The 15,888-nt window shown below is 40.0% G+C and overlaps 1 protein-coding gene and 1 long non-coding RNA gene across 6 annotated transcripts in view; one reads left to right on the top strand and one right to left on the bottom strand.

The window, feature by feature from the left end:
* The window catches only part of LOC127517909 (uncharacterized), a 41,384-nt gene extending 26,170 nt beyond the window's left edge, over nt 1-15,214 (bottom strand). The window contains exons 1-2 of the long non-coding RNA XR_007931399.1: nt 14,081-15,214; nt 10,696-10,754 (exon numbers count right to left, since the gene is read on the bottom strand). This is a non-coding gene — a long non-coding RNA (uncharacterized LOC127517909). The remainder of the gene's footprint in view (nt 1-10,695; nt 10,755-14,080) is intronic.
* Nucleotides 1-15,888, top strand: part of LOC127517906 (tumor necrosis factor receptor superfamily member 14-like) — a 63,106-nt gene that overhangs the window by 20,552 nt on the left and 26,666 nt on the right. The window contains exons 3-10 of one of the 5 annotated variants that reach the window (XM_051904109.1): nt 628-983; nt 1,268-1,393; nt 1,586-1,741; nt 1,864-1,951; nt 2,026-2,207; nt 2,440-2,457; nt 2,557-2,592; nt 3,167-5,161. The exons of 1 other annotated variant lie outside the window; for it this stretch is intronic. In XM_051904109.1, the coding sequence (XP_051760069.1) occupies nt 857-983; nt 1,268-1,393; nt 1,586-1,741; nt 1,864-1,951; nt 2,026-2,207; nt 2,440-2,453 (693 nt within the window). In that variant the 5' untranslated portion in view covers nt 628-856 and the 3' untranslated portion in view covers nt 2,454-2,457; nt 2,557-2,592; nt 3,167-5,161. Of the gene's footprint in view, nt 1-627; nt 984-1,267; nt 1,394-1,585; nt 1,742-1,863; nt 1,952-2,025; nt 2,208-2,439; nt 2,458-2,556; nt 2,593-3,166; nt 5,162-15,888 lie in introns of those variants that run through there. 3 more of the 5 variants (XM_051904111.1, XM_051904112.1, XM_051904107.1) reach the window with 3 other exon arrangements.

The following is a 15,888-nucleotide window of genomic DNA, read 5'->3' as shown; positions in this document are numbered from 1 at the left end:
AGGATCGTAAATTTTCCTTTGGAAGACTTGGTTTTTTTGGGGGGGTGGGGGGGTATTTCATTTCTCATTTTACCATGTACATGTGATTTGTGTGTATGTATGTGTTTGTGATTTAGTTAATAAAATGCACAATACATATTTGGTTCTGACTTCCTGTCTGCTCATAGTTGTCTCTTAAATGATTTCGATCAAGCTCTAAGAGCTGTAAATGCTGAGAAAGAATTATTTTTCTGTGGCCATGAAAGATACCCTTCTCTAAGAATGAATTAATAATCAATACTGAATGTTCACAGAATGGACTGATTGACTGATTGATTGACTGATTGTAATTTTAATGTAGCTACATCAAGTTAATCTGATTAACTGATTCAAATATTCATAATTATCATAATTAATAATCATAATGAGTTATGAATAATTATTAATATTTCCCCTTTGAGCTAATTCGCAACATTGATGCAGGTCCACAGCAGACGATTAAGTAAACTAATGAGAATATGAAACGTGTTTTCAGAGATTTATTTCCTTAATATTCTTAAGGCAAAAGTGCCGTTTTACTTGAAGAATAACCCAAAAAAAGTTCAACGTGAGCTGATTCTTTTCTTCTTCTCTCTTTCTTTTTTTCAGTTTGACAAAGAATGGAAATATCTGCAAGATGCTTGTGGAAACACAACCTGCACAAGATCTGATTTTTGAACTGCTGTCTTCCTGACTCTCAGTTTTCAACAAAACCCCCGATTCTGTTATCTGCTGTAAAGGCATCCGTCAGATGATTCAACTAATGGCACAGCAAGCTGAGGAAGTGTTTCCTCAAAGCTCATATTAGCTGACGAGACTCCACTGACATTTATGTGACATGATCACTGTAAGGATTATTGTTCTCTTTACTGTTATTGTTCCACTTCACTATGATTTTTGCTGGTGTCGATGTGCTGATGCTGAATATGAGATAGATGGGAGATGCTGCCCAATGTGTGCTGCTGGTAAGAAAAGTTATACCATATAGTTTACATGTTTGTATAATTTCAAAGTTCCTAACTTTTGATGTGTTTTATTGTTCAGGTTTGTTAAATATATTACTTCAGTGATGATAATCTGCTTTATTCTGCATTAATGAATATATTTTTTTCTGCATAAAAGCATTTGTTTTTGTTAGAGGGGAAAAAAATAAAATTATAAAGTCAGTATATCATGACAGTGCATTTTGCATCACATTGCTAAAGTGGTTTCTGTTGAAATTAAATAACTTTTATGTGCTGCTTTTTAGGAAATCATGTTTTTTGGCCCTGCACAGAAGATACCAGCACAACTTGTGCTCCATGCCCTGATTTCACTCACATTGATGAACCCAGCAGCTACACAAAATGCTTTGATTGTACTGTGTGTGATGCTAGTGAGTGTTTCACCTTTACATTTGTTCATCTGAAAGTTAAGAAGTTGTTATAGATTGTATTCATTTGAATCTGTTTGACCTTTTAATGCAGGTGATTTAGCATCTGAAGAGATACAAGCTAGTTGCTCTGTGGTTGTTGTTCCTAACAGTAACTTGTGTAATATGGTTTCTGTTGACTCATTTCCATCTTAGGCCGAGGGATAAGAGTGAAAAAAGCCTGTACTCGGTCGTCAGACACTGTTTGTGAGCCACTGGAACAATTCTACTGCATTGAACGAAATAAAGATAGCTGTAGATTTGCTGTGAAACACTCTGAATGCAGCCCTGGACAATATATCAAACAAGCAGGTAAATGATACAATTATATAAATATGCTGTTTATTTGTGCTGCATTAGTTGCAGTTTAGGAAACAGAGCGTATTTTAAGAACACAATATCTTTTCTGTAACTATATGTCATTGTCTTTACAGGAACTCCCTCCACAGATACAGTATGTGCAGATTGTGAAGTCGACACATATTCAGACGGCTCTTTTTCATCCTGTTTACCTCACACACAGTAAGTGTTCACTTATACTGTTGGTGTGTGCTGTTGGTCATCATTTTTCATCTGATCCTGGATATTATTCACAGATGTGAAGCACTGGGACTTACTGAAACATCTCCAGGAACACAATCATCTGACAGTGAATGTGGAAACACCACTACTGCACACATTGCTAGTGTTATAGATACTTTAATAATAATAATAATAATTGCAGTAGTAAGTGTTTTTACAATTGTATGTATTCGAAAGAAGAAACGATCTGGTACAGGTAAGCTTTATTCAATTTGTTCAGAATGTTTTTGTAGTATGAGATATATAGTTGTTTTTCATATAATTGTTTTTTCTATGCAAACTCAGACAGATTAAAAAAATATTATACAGTCATGGAGCTGGAATACTTTTTGACAGTCACTCATATACACTATATATTTAAGATGGTGATGCAGTGAGGAATATACTAATGATTAAATCACTATTTTGTCTTCCTTCTGTTCATGCAGGAATACAGGTATAATGAGGTATATTTCTTTTTTACATTAAAGAGAAAAACATAAAATACATTTCTTTTATTGTTTTTAAATAACAAGATGTTTATTTGTTTTTTTTTTTGTTAAAAGGAAACAGGAAATGATTTCAATGAAAAGCCGGGATGTGTAAGTGTAGTAAATCATATAGACACACAGTCAAACCAAAAATTATTCAGACACTAGATATAATTTTTGATATATTTTTACTAGTGGGTGCAGGACACTATAGTTCATTTATGTAAGTGAGGATAGCAAAATAAAGTAAATTGTGTCATATTGTACCCAAAAATTCTTCATACAGTGGACTACTAGTAAAATTGATAAAAATTTGGAACTAAAAATTATTCAGACACTTTGACCTGACCATGTTTTGCTTAAGTGTTATCTGACATAATTAAGATTATTTTTTTCTGACAGTTTAACTCTGAGATCTTGTCATATTTTATTACCATTTATTTAAACTATAGTGAATAAACTGTAATAATGAATGAAATGTTCAAGGTGTCTGAATAGTTTGACTGTACATCACAGTTAATCAGCTCATGTACATGATGAGAAACTTCACTGACATAATATTAGATTTCAGTTGTGATTTATTTAATAATATTTTGTGGTTTGACTGTGAGAAAGCAATGAAAAACATTCTCTGTGCTTGTTCAAGCTGAAAAGTAGCTAATGCTTTCCTTCACTGTGTTTTCAGTTGATGATGGCTGTATAACTGCTGAGTCAAACGGATTGGAAGAAGAAGTCCCAACAAATTAGGAATCACTACCGATTCCAGTCTAGAGACTACTCAGAATTGTGAGACAATCAAATGAGCTAAACCTGAAATTCCAATGAAGCAAAATGTAGATAAAAACAAACATTATTATCTTGACATTAGAATTACATCTTTGTTATTTATCTTTATCAATTAATGGACAGAAATGGATTGTATTAGTAGTCAATCTGTATTTTTCTCATACTAATACTCTTTTAGAATAAACATTCAGCAAACTTCTACATAATGCAAGACTTATTTAGACTATTATATAATATATAAATTTAAAACCTGTCTGAATGACAAAAGAATAATTTTAAGAGTGGAACTATCAAGACTCAGCCGTGCTCAGTGGCACTGTGGATTCCCCACATCGGCGAGGGCTCTTTAACAGCACATTCCTCCTTCCTCCCGGGCTTCGGCACCAATGTAGCAAGGTATGTTGATGAGGGAAGAAGGAGGCGGGAACCAGCAAACATTTCAACACTTTAATCATATCAAAATAAACAAACAGTAAAACAAAAGTAAACGTAAAGTAAAATAGCGTAAAGTCCAGGCCTGGTCCTCTCTCGTCCTTCACTGTCATCGCTCTTCCTTTTATGGAAGCTTCCGAAGCTCCTCCATGACCGATGCAGCGCGCAGGTGATGCTCATTAACACTTGCGCCACAGGCCTCGCCCCGTTCTCACGGCCCTCGGCCTCATCCTGCTTGCCACACACCCCCATCGCCCCCTCGCAGGCCGGAGGGTTCTCCCAAGACTGCAGGGTTGCCAGGCTTTCACAACACAATCCGCCCAATTGCTACTCAAACTAGCCCAATCGTGTTTCAGGGAGAATCCCTCAGTAAAAATAGCATACCAGGGGGTAAAATGCCCGTTTTTGGCTGGGTTCCCCTGGTAAAATTCACATTCCAGGGGCTAAATATCATGTTGTTTGGGGTCGTTTCAAACCGCGGACATGAAAACCAACCCGCGGCAACAGTGATAAAGTAGCCCAATTCCCAAAGGCTGTGCTCCACTCCCCCTCCAGAGCACCTGGGGGTAAGGACAGATGAGGTACTAGGTAACTAGAGACTATACCAGCTCCAGTTTGGATCCACCCTTATGGAAAGAAAATATTTTCCCTATATATGAATGATCAATATATTACATGATTTAACAGTATATTTGAAAATATACAGAAAAATATACTGTGTAAATATATTACAATATATTGAATAATACATAAGGAATTGCCGCATTTCATATATTGAAAAATATGTGATAATATATTTACTAATATATCATAATGTATGTAATTTTATATTCAGTAATATATTTCATAATATATAGATTTATATGTGATCAGATATGGTACTGCATGCATAATATATTGCAGATATATTTACTCATGCAGTATAAACACATATATGGTACAATATATTATGGAACACATTTCTTGTATTTCATAATAATTTACGTTTTAAATGTTCCATATTTTCAAGTTAGTTAACAAAAGCACACCTGCATGTACTAAAGTTTCTATCAAAGAGACTATCACTGTGCTATAGCGTACACAGCCATTACTTTTTGAATAAAGTTATTATAGATTTAATGGTGTTCAGCCAATCATAAACCTAACCACAGGTTCTACTCTTCAGCACAATGATAACCCAAAAAACTCACACATACCAGAAAACCTTTTAAATTCCAAAATAATACAACTTTAAACACTAACGGATCTCCCCCTATATCAATATTGAGCAAAACACAGGAAATATCACTTAATTTTAACATTTACTCTCCTTTAACAGTCAGAAGCAAAGCATGCTGGGAACTGGAAGTCTGTTGTAACCACTGATTCCATGAATGTGTGTATATATGTGTGTACAATACATTCACATTTATATGGGAACATGTATGTGCAATACATGTACACAATAAAGGATAAAACTTTATGAATGCTATTTTTGTCTTCATTTATAAATATTTTATATGTATCAATATATAGCCATACATGGTCAATGCATATATTGCAGTATATTGAAAAATATAAGCACTAGTTTCCCATATATGGAAATTATGTATTATGTAATATATCGCATTATATTTTGCAGTATATTCCCATATATTTTTGTTCCGTAAGGGCAGCCTCTTATGAAGACTTCAGATGAAGGACTCCAGAACATCAAAAATGGATGATTACACAAAATGATCATGTTATCATTGCTTTACATGCACACTACTTTTGCCTAAAAGATTATGATAGTTGTAAATACTACAATTTGTGCTATCTTACAACTGTACTGTCTGACATCTTCTCATAAAAGACAACTGTGTTTTTGTCACATAGAAACATGCATTTTCTGTAAAGCTGCTTTGAAATATGTATAGTGAAAAGCGTTGTACAAGTGAATGTGAATTCGCGCCTCCAATTAGGCCAACAGTGCAACTTTTAACGCACCCTCAAAGGTACCTGAGATATAGCGCCTCCAACTGGGCCAATAATGCAATTTCCCCTGTAACTGTATTGTCACATCTTTCAAATTCATGGGTCCATAACTTCATAATGCTACAGTAAAAATGTCCATAATTTTGAAAGGTGACAGTCAAGTGCATTGAGAATAAGGAAGCAGTGCAACTTTTAAACCACCCTCAACATTAGCTGAGATATAGCGCCCCCAACTGGGCCAACGATGCAATGGCTCTTCTAACTGTACTGTCACGTTTTACCAATTTCATGAGTCCATAACATCATAACGTAAATGTTTCTCTTTGTGAGGTTTAGTTTGGAGTGGCTGAAATGCATCTTTACGCACAACTGCCAGCCTGCATGGAGAGGATCTCAACACTCCAGAGACTCCAGCAGCTTCAAATACCTGTTTGTTGCTCAACACCGGCTTTTTTATGGCTGTCCTTTTAATACAATTCATTTTTTTTTTTTTTTTTTTTGACAGAAACTTTCATTAATAATCATTACTAATCTCCATTCAGTTTTCACACAGTATTAGTTGTTTTCATGCCTTTTGCACAACATTGCACTATTTCATGCTTTTCATCTTCAGAAAGATCTTTCTTCCTCCCCATATTGCCTGAGAACTGTGACTTGCTTAATAATGTGGAACAACATCTTTAAGTAGGGTTTCACCTGGCAAACTACCCAACAAACCTGTCTGAGATTGATACCAGTTATCTAAAAGATATGGAAAATAAAACAAACAAACACTTTCTTTGAAAAAGTAAAATCTGAATGTTTATTGTACTGAAATCTTACTGATATGTCACTTGCATAATAATTTGGAACAGTGTAATCATTATTTTCTGTTTGTTTTGCAAACTTTGTTTTGTAATTTTTTTTTTTTTTTTAAATGTGGTTACTGACAACATGCCTCATTTGCTTTTAACAGAACTGAGGTTGTATTTCATACAGGTTGCGTCTGCAATAATCTGGATACATTTGAAGCGTCCCCCCCCCCCCCCCCCCCCCCCCCCCCCCGTTTTGACCTTTCATCCACACTGAGATGCCATTTTTGTCCTGTGAAAACTGAGCTTTTTGAAGATGCTGTTTGTAGTGTGGACTGTAAAAACAATATATAAATGTGTAATTAGACACGCACATGCAACATTTTTCCAGCACTTTAAATGTTATTTTTAATGTGATGACCACGAACATTATTTGTTCATCCTTCTGAGATTGTCCTCGTTTGTAAAACCAAACGTTTCAAGATGTAGGAAATCCAACATTTGATAGAAAACACTTATTTAAAAATAAAAAAGACGTTAATTACCACTATAACCAGCAGATGGCGGCAGAGTAGCATTTATTGGCTCATATTAGCCATTTCCTGCAATAGTTTTTCACTCAGTTTTGGTTTTAAATAAATATTAAACATTATAAAATCACTAGGTTTAAAAATACATTTTGTCTAGGTGAAGTATGAAGGACTCACTAAATCTCATGAAAAACAATCAGACAGAAAGTGAGCACTGCACTTTCTTTATAATCTCAGCAGCTGTCAGTCAGTGCAGCACAAGATCATGATTTCAGCACACTTGTGAAGACTCACATTTTATTCAATGAATCTAACTAAAGTGCACAATAAATCTTCAATTGTTGATGCTTTTTTTTTTTTTTTTTTTTTGCACGAAAGTGTAAAAACTGAATTGAATTGAATTTTATCGAATTGAATTTAGCCGAGGAGTTCTAAAGAACGCTCCATGCTTGTAGTCCATTGCTGTCCTGAGTCAAAGCATGAGGGTGATTGTGTGTGACCTGAACACACCAGTGAGTGATGGGATATTTTGCTAATAAAATGATAGTGGATGAAGAATAGCATGAGAACTTTATTATGTCTGGTCTCTCATATCATCTGAGGGAGCTTTTATTATGTTTTACACATGCACAATAAGATGATTTCAGTGTGGATGAGAAACTTTTGGCAAACGCTTGAAAACAACAGAGTGTTTTGAAATGAAAATGCATTTTTCAAATGTATCTGGATTAATGTAGACACAGCCTTAGGTGTTTGTTAATTGGTTGATTTGTTAATGTGCTCTCATTAATTGCTGATTGATGTGGCAGGTTGGCCCGAATCCTGTTGCGTTTTTTGATCCCTGAATCTAGACTCCAACGAAAACATGTCCGGGTCACATTTATGAATACCATTCGGTTTATTACTTCTCCCTGATAATGCAGTTATTGATATGAATGGGAATATTCTGGTTCCCACAGCTCATTATTGCAATCATGACAATCAGCTTCTCCTCAATATCCTTTATTTATTATTTCATTGAGTCCAACTCTAAAGTCCATACACATGTAGATCTGATCTGCTTGATTTCAAAAATCCTCTGTTATTAAATGACATATTTGATCTGTATCTTTATAGCATTCGACCGCTGCTGCAATGTACAAAAGGTGTCGTTTCAGATGTAATATATGCACAACCATGATGGTTTAATGCACTTAGATTACTAACATGCTTTAATTTGCAGATCTGTGCACAGTTAGACTTTTGTAAATTTCATCGTCATTTCAAAACAACAGAATGTCTCATTTTGTCCCAGTTTTAGCAACTGACATGCACTTATTTAACAGGATATATTCACCTAGGCTATATTTATTTGGGTTTAAAATTAGTAGCTTGAAAAGAAAAAGTAAATATGCTTGAACAGACTATGTTGGACTGACACATTATTGGTTAGCCATTGTTTTTTATGTCCAAACTAACTATAAAATGATAAACCTCACACACCAACTGTAACATGGTAAAGCATGTCAAGTCAGTGTATATTTAACCATTAATGCCACACTTGTGAGGTGAGCAGAAGCATTTGAATGCTTTAATTCATCTTTTGACTATTTTGGGCTGAACTCTGAACATGTTTGAGTCTAAATAAATTTCTTGTGAATCAAGTTAAAAACACTGCTATAAAGCTATTGCTGTTGAATAGATGGCCATTGACAAATATATATATATATTATAATTAAGAGAGTATATTCAGTTTGCAAATGGGTGTACAAACATTGATATCAACTTTAATCATCAGCAAAGTCAAAATGAATCTTTATAGCAGTTGCTCAAACCCTGTCTACAGTTCTGACCTCGAGAGTTTCTGTTTCTCGTAAGGTTTATTATTGTTTTATAATTCAACCCTACTTGGTCTTATTGATTGTCAAAAAAAAAAAAAAAACTATTTATTGTTTGAAAAGCATGACCCCATACAAACTGTTCTTTTATATGCTTTTAACACCGGCAGACAATTGTTTTAAACAAAATTGTGTATGTATTTTAAGATGCCTAAAGTTTTTGATTTCAATCCGTCTGTGACTGGTTTATAGGTGTTGTAATGCCATGTTGTGATTCTCTGTTTTCATCTGTCTGTGAGACGATAAGAAAAGCTGTGCATGAACTAGCTTATAAATTTTATTAAATTATATACTGATGTGGAGTTTAAATATTGTGGCTTGAAGGAAAAAAAGAAGAGATATTTACAGTGAATTTAGGAAGTATTCAGACCTTTTTATTTTATTACATTTTGTTTTGCTGCAAGCTTAAGATAAAATGCTTTAAATTGATCTGGACTCCAAACCTCATAACAAGTGACAAAGATAAACCCAGATTTGTGATAACATTGCAATTTAAAAAAAAAAGAAAGAAAGAAAGAAATTGAAATATCACATTGACACAAATATAAATATCAGAGTCAGACCCTTTGCTATGACATGTGAAATTTATCCCAGGTCTATCCCATTTTTTAAGTTCACGCAATCCCACTCATTTGACCCAGGTTCAGTGAGTCAAGAAAAAGGGTTCGTCTCAATCAGCTCCCGAGCTCGTGAATCAGTATATCGTGTTCATAAATTCAGGCACTGGTAAGGACAGTAAAGGACCCTGACTCACTGACACTGATGACTCTATTTCCGGTGACTTGACAACGTCCTCATTGTATTTATGAACAACAGCAGAGCTGATATCTTTCGGACATTACTTGTTAAATACTTTACTTGGTACATATCCGTGCAACATTTCAGCCGTAAATAAATGATAAATGTTAGCTAGATTATGTTCATTACCTGTCTAGCGTCACAACTCAGAAAACGTCAGATCAAGTTTTCAAATAGGCGATATCTTTATAAATAAACCACAGATTTGAGCTTTAAACAACTACATTCTCACCTGAAACCTTTAAAAACTACATTTCATGACAATAACAGTATTATTTTTTAAAATTAATCAGATTTTCGCTTCCTGCTGGTAGGTGCGAGATGCATTCTGGGATACCTGGCTGTCCGCACAAGTCACCTCTCGATGCATCCTCTATAAGAGGGGCGGAGCAAAACTCCATCCGGGGATTTGAACTGTACTTGGCTAGATGTGAACAGTTCTTGAGCAGCTACTGATGACGTTTCACAAGAACAGACAAGAATACTGGGAAACAGTCATTGACTTATTATTGGGGAGATGAAGAGGGTCTGGGGTTTTAACCAAAGCCACTGGAAGGCAAGCCTGCAATCTTTAGCCAAAAAAAGCGTAGCGGCTAATGCTAACACTCCAGTTTTGTCAGCATGCAGGGAAGGAGACAAGAGGCCATTTTTTAATGGATATCATAGATATAACAGCTTTTGTGAGGAAATAGCTTATCAGTTAATGAATCGACAACCTTTTTGCTAATATTCAAAAAGTTTCACTGCAAAAAATGCTTTTCTTATTTAGTATTTATTTAGGGGGGGGGGGGGGGGGGGGGGGGGGGGGGTTTCTTAAAACAAGTTAAATTATCTGCCAGTGGGGTAAGGAAAATAATCTTGTTTCTCTTTGGGACAGAAACAAGATTTCAAACAGAAAGAAGATTATTTTTCTTACCCCATCGGCAGATAATTTTGCTTGTTTTAAGCAAAAACTTAACTTGTTTTTCCTAGAAAACAAGAAAAATGTCATGTCATTTTACTTATTGTCACGGAGTCACAGCCTGCACCCTCCAATTACAACACATCGTCACCAGATCTTCACGCTCCACCCACTCGTTCACAATCCCCTGAGTTCTGATCACCTGCGCCTCATCACCAGTGACACTTTAAAAGACTCTCACTCCCTGCACTCAGTGTCTGGTCTCGTCAGACTCATGGGACTACTCACCAGCTACTTACCAGCGTCTTCTTGTGCCTCTCTCCTCTCGTCTTCCATCTCCAGTCGTCAGCTCAACGTTGTCCTCCCAACCTACAAGACAGAACTCTAATTATATTCAGCTAAGTGACTGTTTGAAAGTGCTTGTTCATCTACTCTCCTGCATTCTCCATTACCTGTGTTCGTGCCTCTGTTTAAATAAACATCTGTGTTCACTCACCCCTCTGCCTCCGTCTGTGTCCTGACAGAAGACCAGACCTCATGCACAGCATCTCGGACACAGGCGGGGATTGCACTGCGGACCCGTTCGCCACACTGGTCGACGCAGTGCGATCTTCACTCTCACAGCCTGCTTCAAGCACTGCACCTACTGTCCACGCTGATCTCCTGCACGCCATTCGCCTCGCACTCCTACACCCAGCACCACCGCTTCTTCTTCAGCTGCCTCTGTCAGTCCCATGGCCCAACCAGCGACATTCACCGGTGCGGCAGAGGATTGCAGCGGGTTTCTTCTCCAATGCTCCCTCTACCTGGAAGCCCAGTCTCAGCTGTTCACCACCGAACGATCTCGGGTGGTGTTCGTCATCTCTTTCCTGACCAGACGAGCGCTACAGTGGGCTCAACCCCTCTGGGAGTCTAAAGCTCCCGTGACAGCCTACATCAACTCCTTCGCTCACTTCCGGGAAGTGTTCAGACAAAGCACAACGGAACTTTCCATACACGACCAAATTGTCAACCTACGCCAAAACGATGAATCTGTGAGTATGTATGCCCTCCGTTTTCGCACCCTGGCGGCCGCAAGTGGATGGAATGAAACCGCCCTGATAACCGCCTTCCGCTATGGTTTGAATCCTCATGTGAAGCAATTAATGGTCGTGTATGATGATACCATGGGCTTGGAAAACTTAATCCAAAAAACTATCCACATAGCCCAGCGCTACTCAGCATGTGCGCTTCTCACACCCCGCTGCCAATCCTCTGCCCGCCACACCATCTGTCGCCCTTCCAGCACCAGAAGCTATGCATGTTGATTCTTATCACCTGACCCGTGCGGAGCGTCAGAGAAGAATCCTGCAATATCTCTGTCTGTACTGTGGGGGAGAGGATCCGCGCGCATTGCACCTCTCACAAGAACGCCTGTGCATCTCCTTAATTCTCATGTCTGTGTTTCAGCGCAAGCCCTCATCGACTCCAGCTCCGCAGGGCACTTCATCAGCAACAGATTCTCCAGAAATTAAATGTGCTTCGCAAGCGCTGCCAACAGGATCTCCGTGTTCAAACCATACAGGGAAAACCGCTGGGCTGTGGACACATTCGGCATTTCTCCCCCACACTGACGCTCCGCATCGGCTGTCTTCACTTTGAGGAAATCATCTTCATGGTGCTGGAAGGCTCCACCACGGACATCATCCAGGGACGCCCTTGGCACCAACCGCACATCCAGTGGAACACGGGTGAGATCCTCAAATGGAGTGAAAAACGTTTTAAAGACTGTTTGTCTCCTATCAGAAAATCATCTTCGAACCTTCAACCATCTTCCTCTGATTCCAACGTCCTTCCTGTCCACTCCACCTCTATCGAAAGTCCAGAAACTGACCTCAAAGTGGAAATCCCTCCTGAATACTGGGCGTTCCAGGATGTGTTCAGCAAGCGGTTGGCAACACAACTACCACCTCACCGGCCATGGGACTGCGCCATCGACCTGCTGCCTGGGGCTACCTTACCCAAGGGTAGGGTTTACCCATTGTCCATCCCGGAACAGAAGGCCATGGAGGAGTATGTCCAGGAGGCCCTTAAGCAACGTTTCATCAGACCCTCGACGTCCCCTGCCACTTCAAGCTGCTTCTTCGTGGCCAAGAAGGACAGAGGCTTGAGGTCGTGCATTGATTACCGTCATCTGAACTCCCAGACGGTCAAATTCAGCTATCCCCTTCCTCTGGTCCCGGTGGCTTTGGAACAGCTACGTGGAGCTCGCATCTTCTCCAAGCTGGACCTGCGGAGCGTGTATAACCTCATTTGTATACGCTGGGGGGATGAGTGGAAGACTGCCTTCATAACACCTTGCTAATTTCTACCGTCGCTTCATCCACAACTACAGTCTCCTCAGTGCACCCCTCACTTCGCTCCTCAAAGGCCGGCCCAAGTCTCTGTCCTGGACTCCATCTGCCCGAGAATCCTTCCACCAGCTCCAAGAGGCCTTCCTCACCACTCCGATCCTGGTCCATCCGAACCCTGATCTTCCATTCGTCGTCGAGGTCGACGCATCCTCCACCGGGGTCGGGGCGGTGCTATCACAGCGGCAGGGTGACCCACCACGACTCCATCCATGTGCCTTCTTCTCCAAGAAGCTATCCCCGGCGGAGCAAAATTATGACATCAGGAACTGAGAGCTCCTTGCCATCAAGTTAGCCTTGGAAAAGTGGAGACACTGGCTGGAGGGAGCGAAACAACATCAGTTTGAGGTGATCACCAATCATCGTAACCTGGAATATCTGTGTGACACCAAACAGTTGAATCCTCGCCAAGCCCGCTGGGCCCTCTTCTTCACTAGATTCAACTTCACGGTCTCCTACCGCCCTAGAACTAAGAACTGCAAAGCCGATGCCTTATCCCGGCTATATCAACCTGATCCAGACAATCCTGACCTAAGCCTATCCTCCCTTCAGCCATGATCGTCAGCCCAATCCTGTGGTCCATCAATCAACGCATTTCCCAAGCTAACCGCTCCAACCCAGCTCCGCCGGGAGGTCCTGAGGGGCTTCTTTACATTCCACCGGTCCACCGTCAGCCCCTCGTGGACTTGGCTCACACCTCTCCAGGCTCTGGACACCCAGGCAGTTCACGTACCCTCTCGCCTCCTGCGGCGACACTACTGATGGCCCTCCATGTCTCAGGATGTCTCCCACTACATCAAGGGATGCTCAGTCTGCGCCGTTGCCGACACTCCTAGGAGGCTTCCCGAGGGTAAGCTGGTTCCGTTACCAATTCCGTTGACTGGGAGGACTATGACCCAGAGGAACGTTCCTGGGTCAGCCGTCATGACATCCTCGACCCCCTCACTCCTTACTCAGTTCCACGCCGAACACCCGGACCGCCCTGCTCCCCGGGGTCGAGGTAGACCCCGTCGTCGCTGCCCATGGAGGGGGGGGGTACTATCACGGAGTCACAGCCTGCACCCTCCAATTACAACACATCGTCACCAGATCTTCATGCTCCACCCCACTCGTTCACAATCCCCTGAGTTCTGATCACCTGCACCTCATCACCAGTGACACTTTAAAAGACTCTCACTCCCTGCACTCAGTGTCTGGTCTCGTCAGACTCATGGACTACTCACCAGCTACTTACCAGCGTCTTCTTGTGCCTCCCTCCTCTCGTCTTCCATCTCCAGTCGTCAGCTCCACGTTGTCCTCCCAACCTGCAAGACAGAACTCTAATTATATTCAGCTAAGTGACTGTTTGAAAGTGCTTGTTCATCTACTCTCCTGCATTCTCCATTACCTGTGTTCGTGCCTCTGTTTAAATAAACATCTGTGTTCACTCACCCCTCTGCCTCCGTCTGTGTCCTGACAGAAGACCAGACCTCATGCACAGCATCTCGGACACAGGCGGGGATTGCACTGCGGACCCGTTCGCCACCCTGGTCGACGCAGTGCGATCCTCACTCTCACAGCCTGCCACAAGCACTGCACCTACGGTCCCCGCTGATCTCCTGCACCCTGTTCGCCTCGCACTCCTACACCCAGCACCCGCCGCTTCTTCTTCAGCTGCCTCTGTCAGTCCCATGGCCCAACCAGCGACATTCACCGGCGCAGCAGAGGATTGCAGCGGGTTTCTTCTCCAATGCTCCCTTCATCTACTCACCTGCATTCTCCATTACCTGTGTTCCTGCCTCTGTTTAAATAAACATCTGTGTTCATTCACCCCTCTGCCTCCATCTGTGTCCTGACACTTATCTAGTAAAAGCATATGGATTTAAGTTTTTTTTTTTTTTTTTTTTTTTTTTTTTTTTTTTTTTTTAATTTATTTTAGATATTTGGACTGGAAACAAGACAAAAATACTAAGTAAGAAAAGCATCTTGTGCAGTGTTTACACTAAACACTACTTTTGTTGGGAACTATATGTAGATTTTATCATGATAAAAAGGAGAAGGCAGAGAAGGAAAATGTCATGACATGTTGCTAACCATGGGGCTGCAAATTAGCCTTTGGCTCAAAGCCTGTATGTGGAGCGTCGCTGTTTGAAATTGTAGCATGTTATTCTGCATTATCCCTGTTAAATAAACTTATTAATTAAAAATTAGAGTCAAAATCAGTAATATTGTGAAATGTTTACCATTTAAAGCTACAGTCTGTAAGTTTTGCCTCTTTGTCGCCATCTCTGTTTGAAACCTGCAATTGACCCTTCGCCGATAGTTTGATTGACAAGCGATCTAACCAATCATAACGCCGAATCCCACCATTTTGTTCAGACAAAGCACTCAGGAGTTAGAAGATTAACGTCGGTGGACTTGAACTTGAAAAATGGTGTTTATTGACGTCTTTCCGTGGTTGAAACAACATTCCTTCTCATGTTCATTCATGTTTATTTGATGATATAAATTAACTAGTAGGAAGAGATGATCAGTTCATGAGCCGCTTGAACTGAGGCGCTACAGCAATCTGTCACGACACATGTTTATTGTTCGAATTTCTTAAATTACACAGTTTGAAAGCTGGGACTTTGTTTAATATCATAAGTAACCTGCTCTGTCGACGTGTTGTCAGTGTCCTCTTTGCTCCGCAATGTATTTTTCACTCTGCGTGGCGTGACGGCACCATGGCTTGTCGGACAAAGCAACAGTAACTAAGGGGGGGCGGGTCTTTGCGAAGGGTCAATTGCAGTTATTTGCAGAATTATTATCTTTACGTGGGTTGTGCATCGGCAAGACTCCTTAGCGCGGATGAATCTAATGTTTGGAGGCAAATGTGTGGCTGTCAGCACAGTGGATACTGTACTTCAGAATCACAGATTGTAGTCTTTAAGTATGACCAGAATAAGAATTTTCACTGGAAAATGT

The sequence above is a fragment of the Ctenopharyngodon idella genome, chromosome 8 (genome assembly GCF_019924925.1).
Source record: "Ctenopharyngodon idella isolate HZGC_01 chromosome 8, HZGC01, whole genome shotgun sequence".
NCBI classification, from domain to species: Eukaryota; Metazoa; Chordata; class Actinopteri; order Cypriniformes; family Xenocyprididae; genus Ctenopharyngodon; species Ctenopharyngodon idella.
This window is presented reverse-complemented; position numbering and strand designations above follow the sequence as displayed.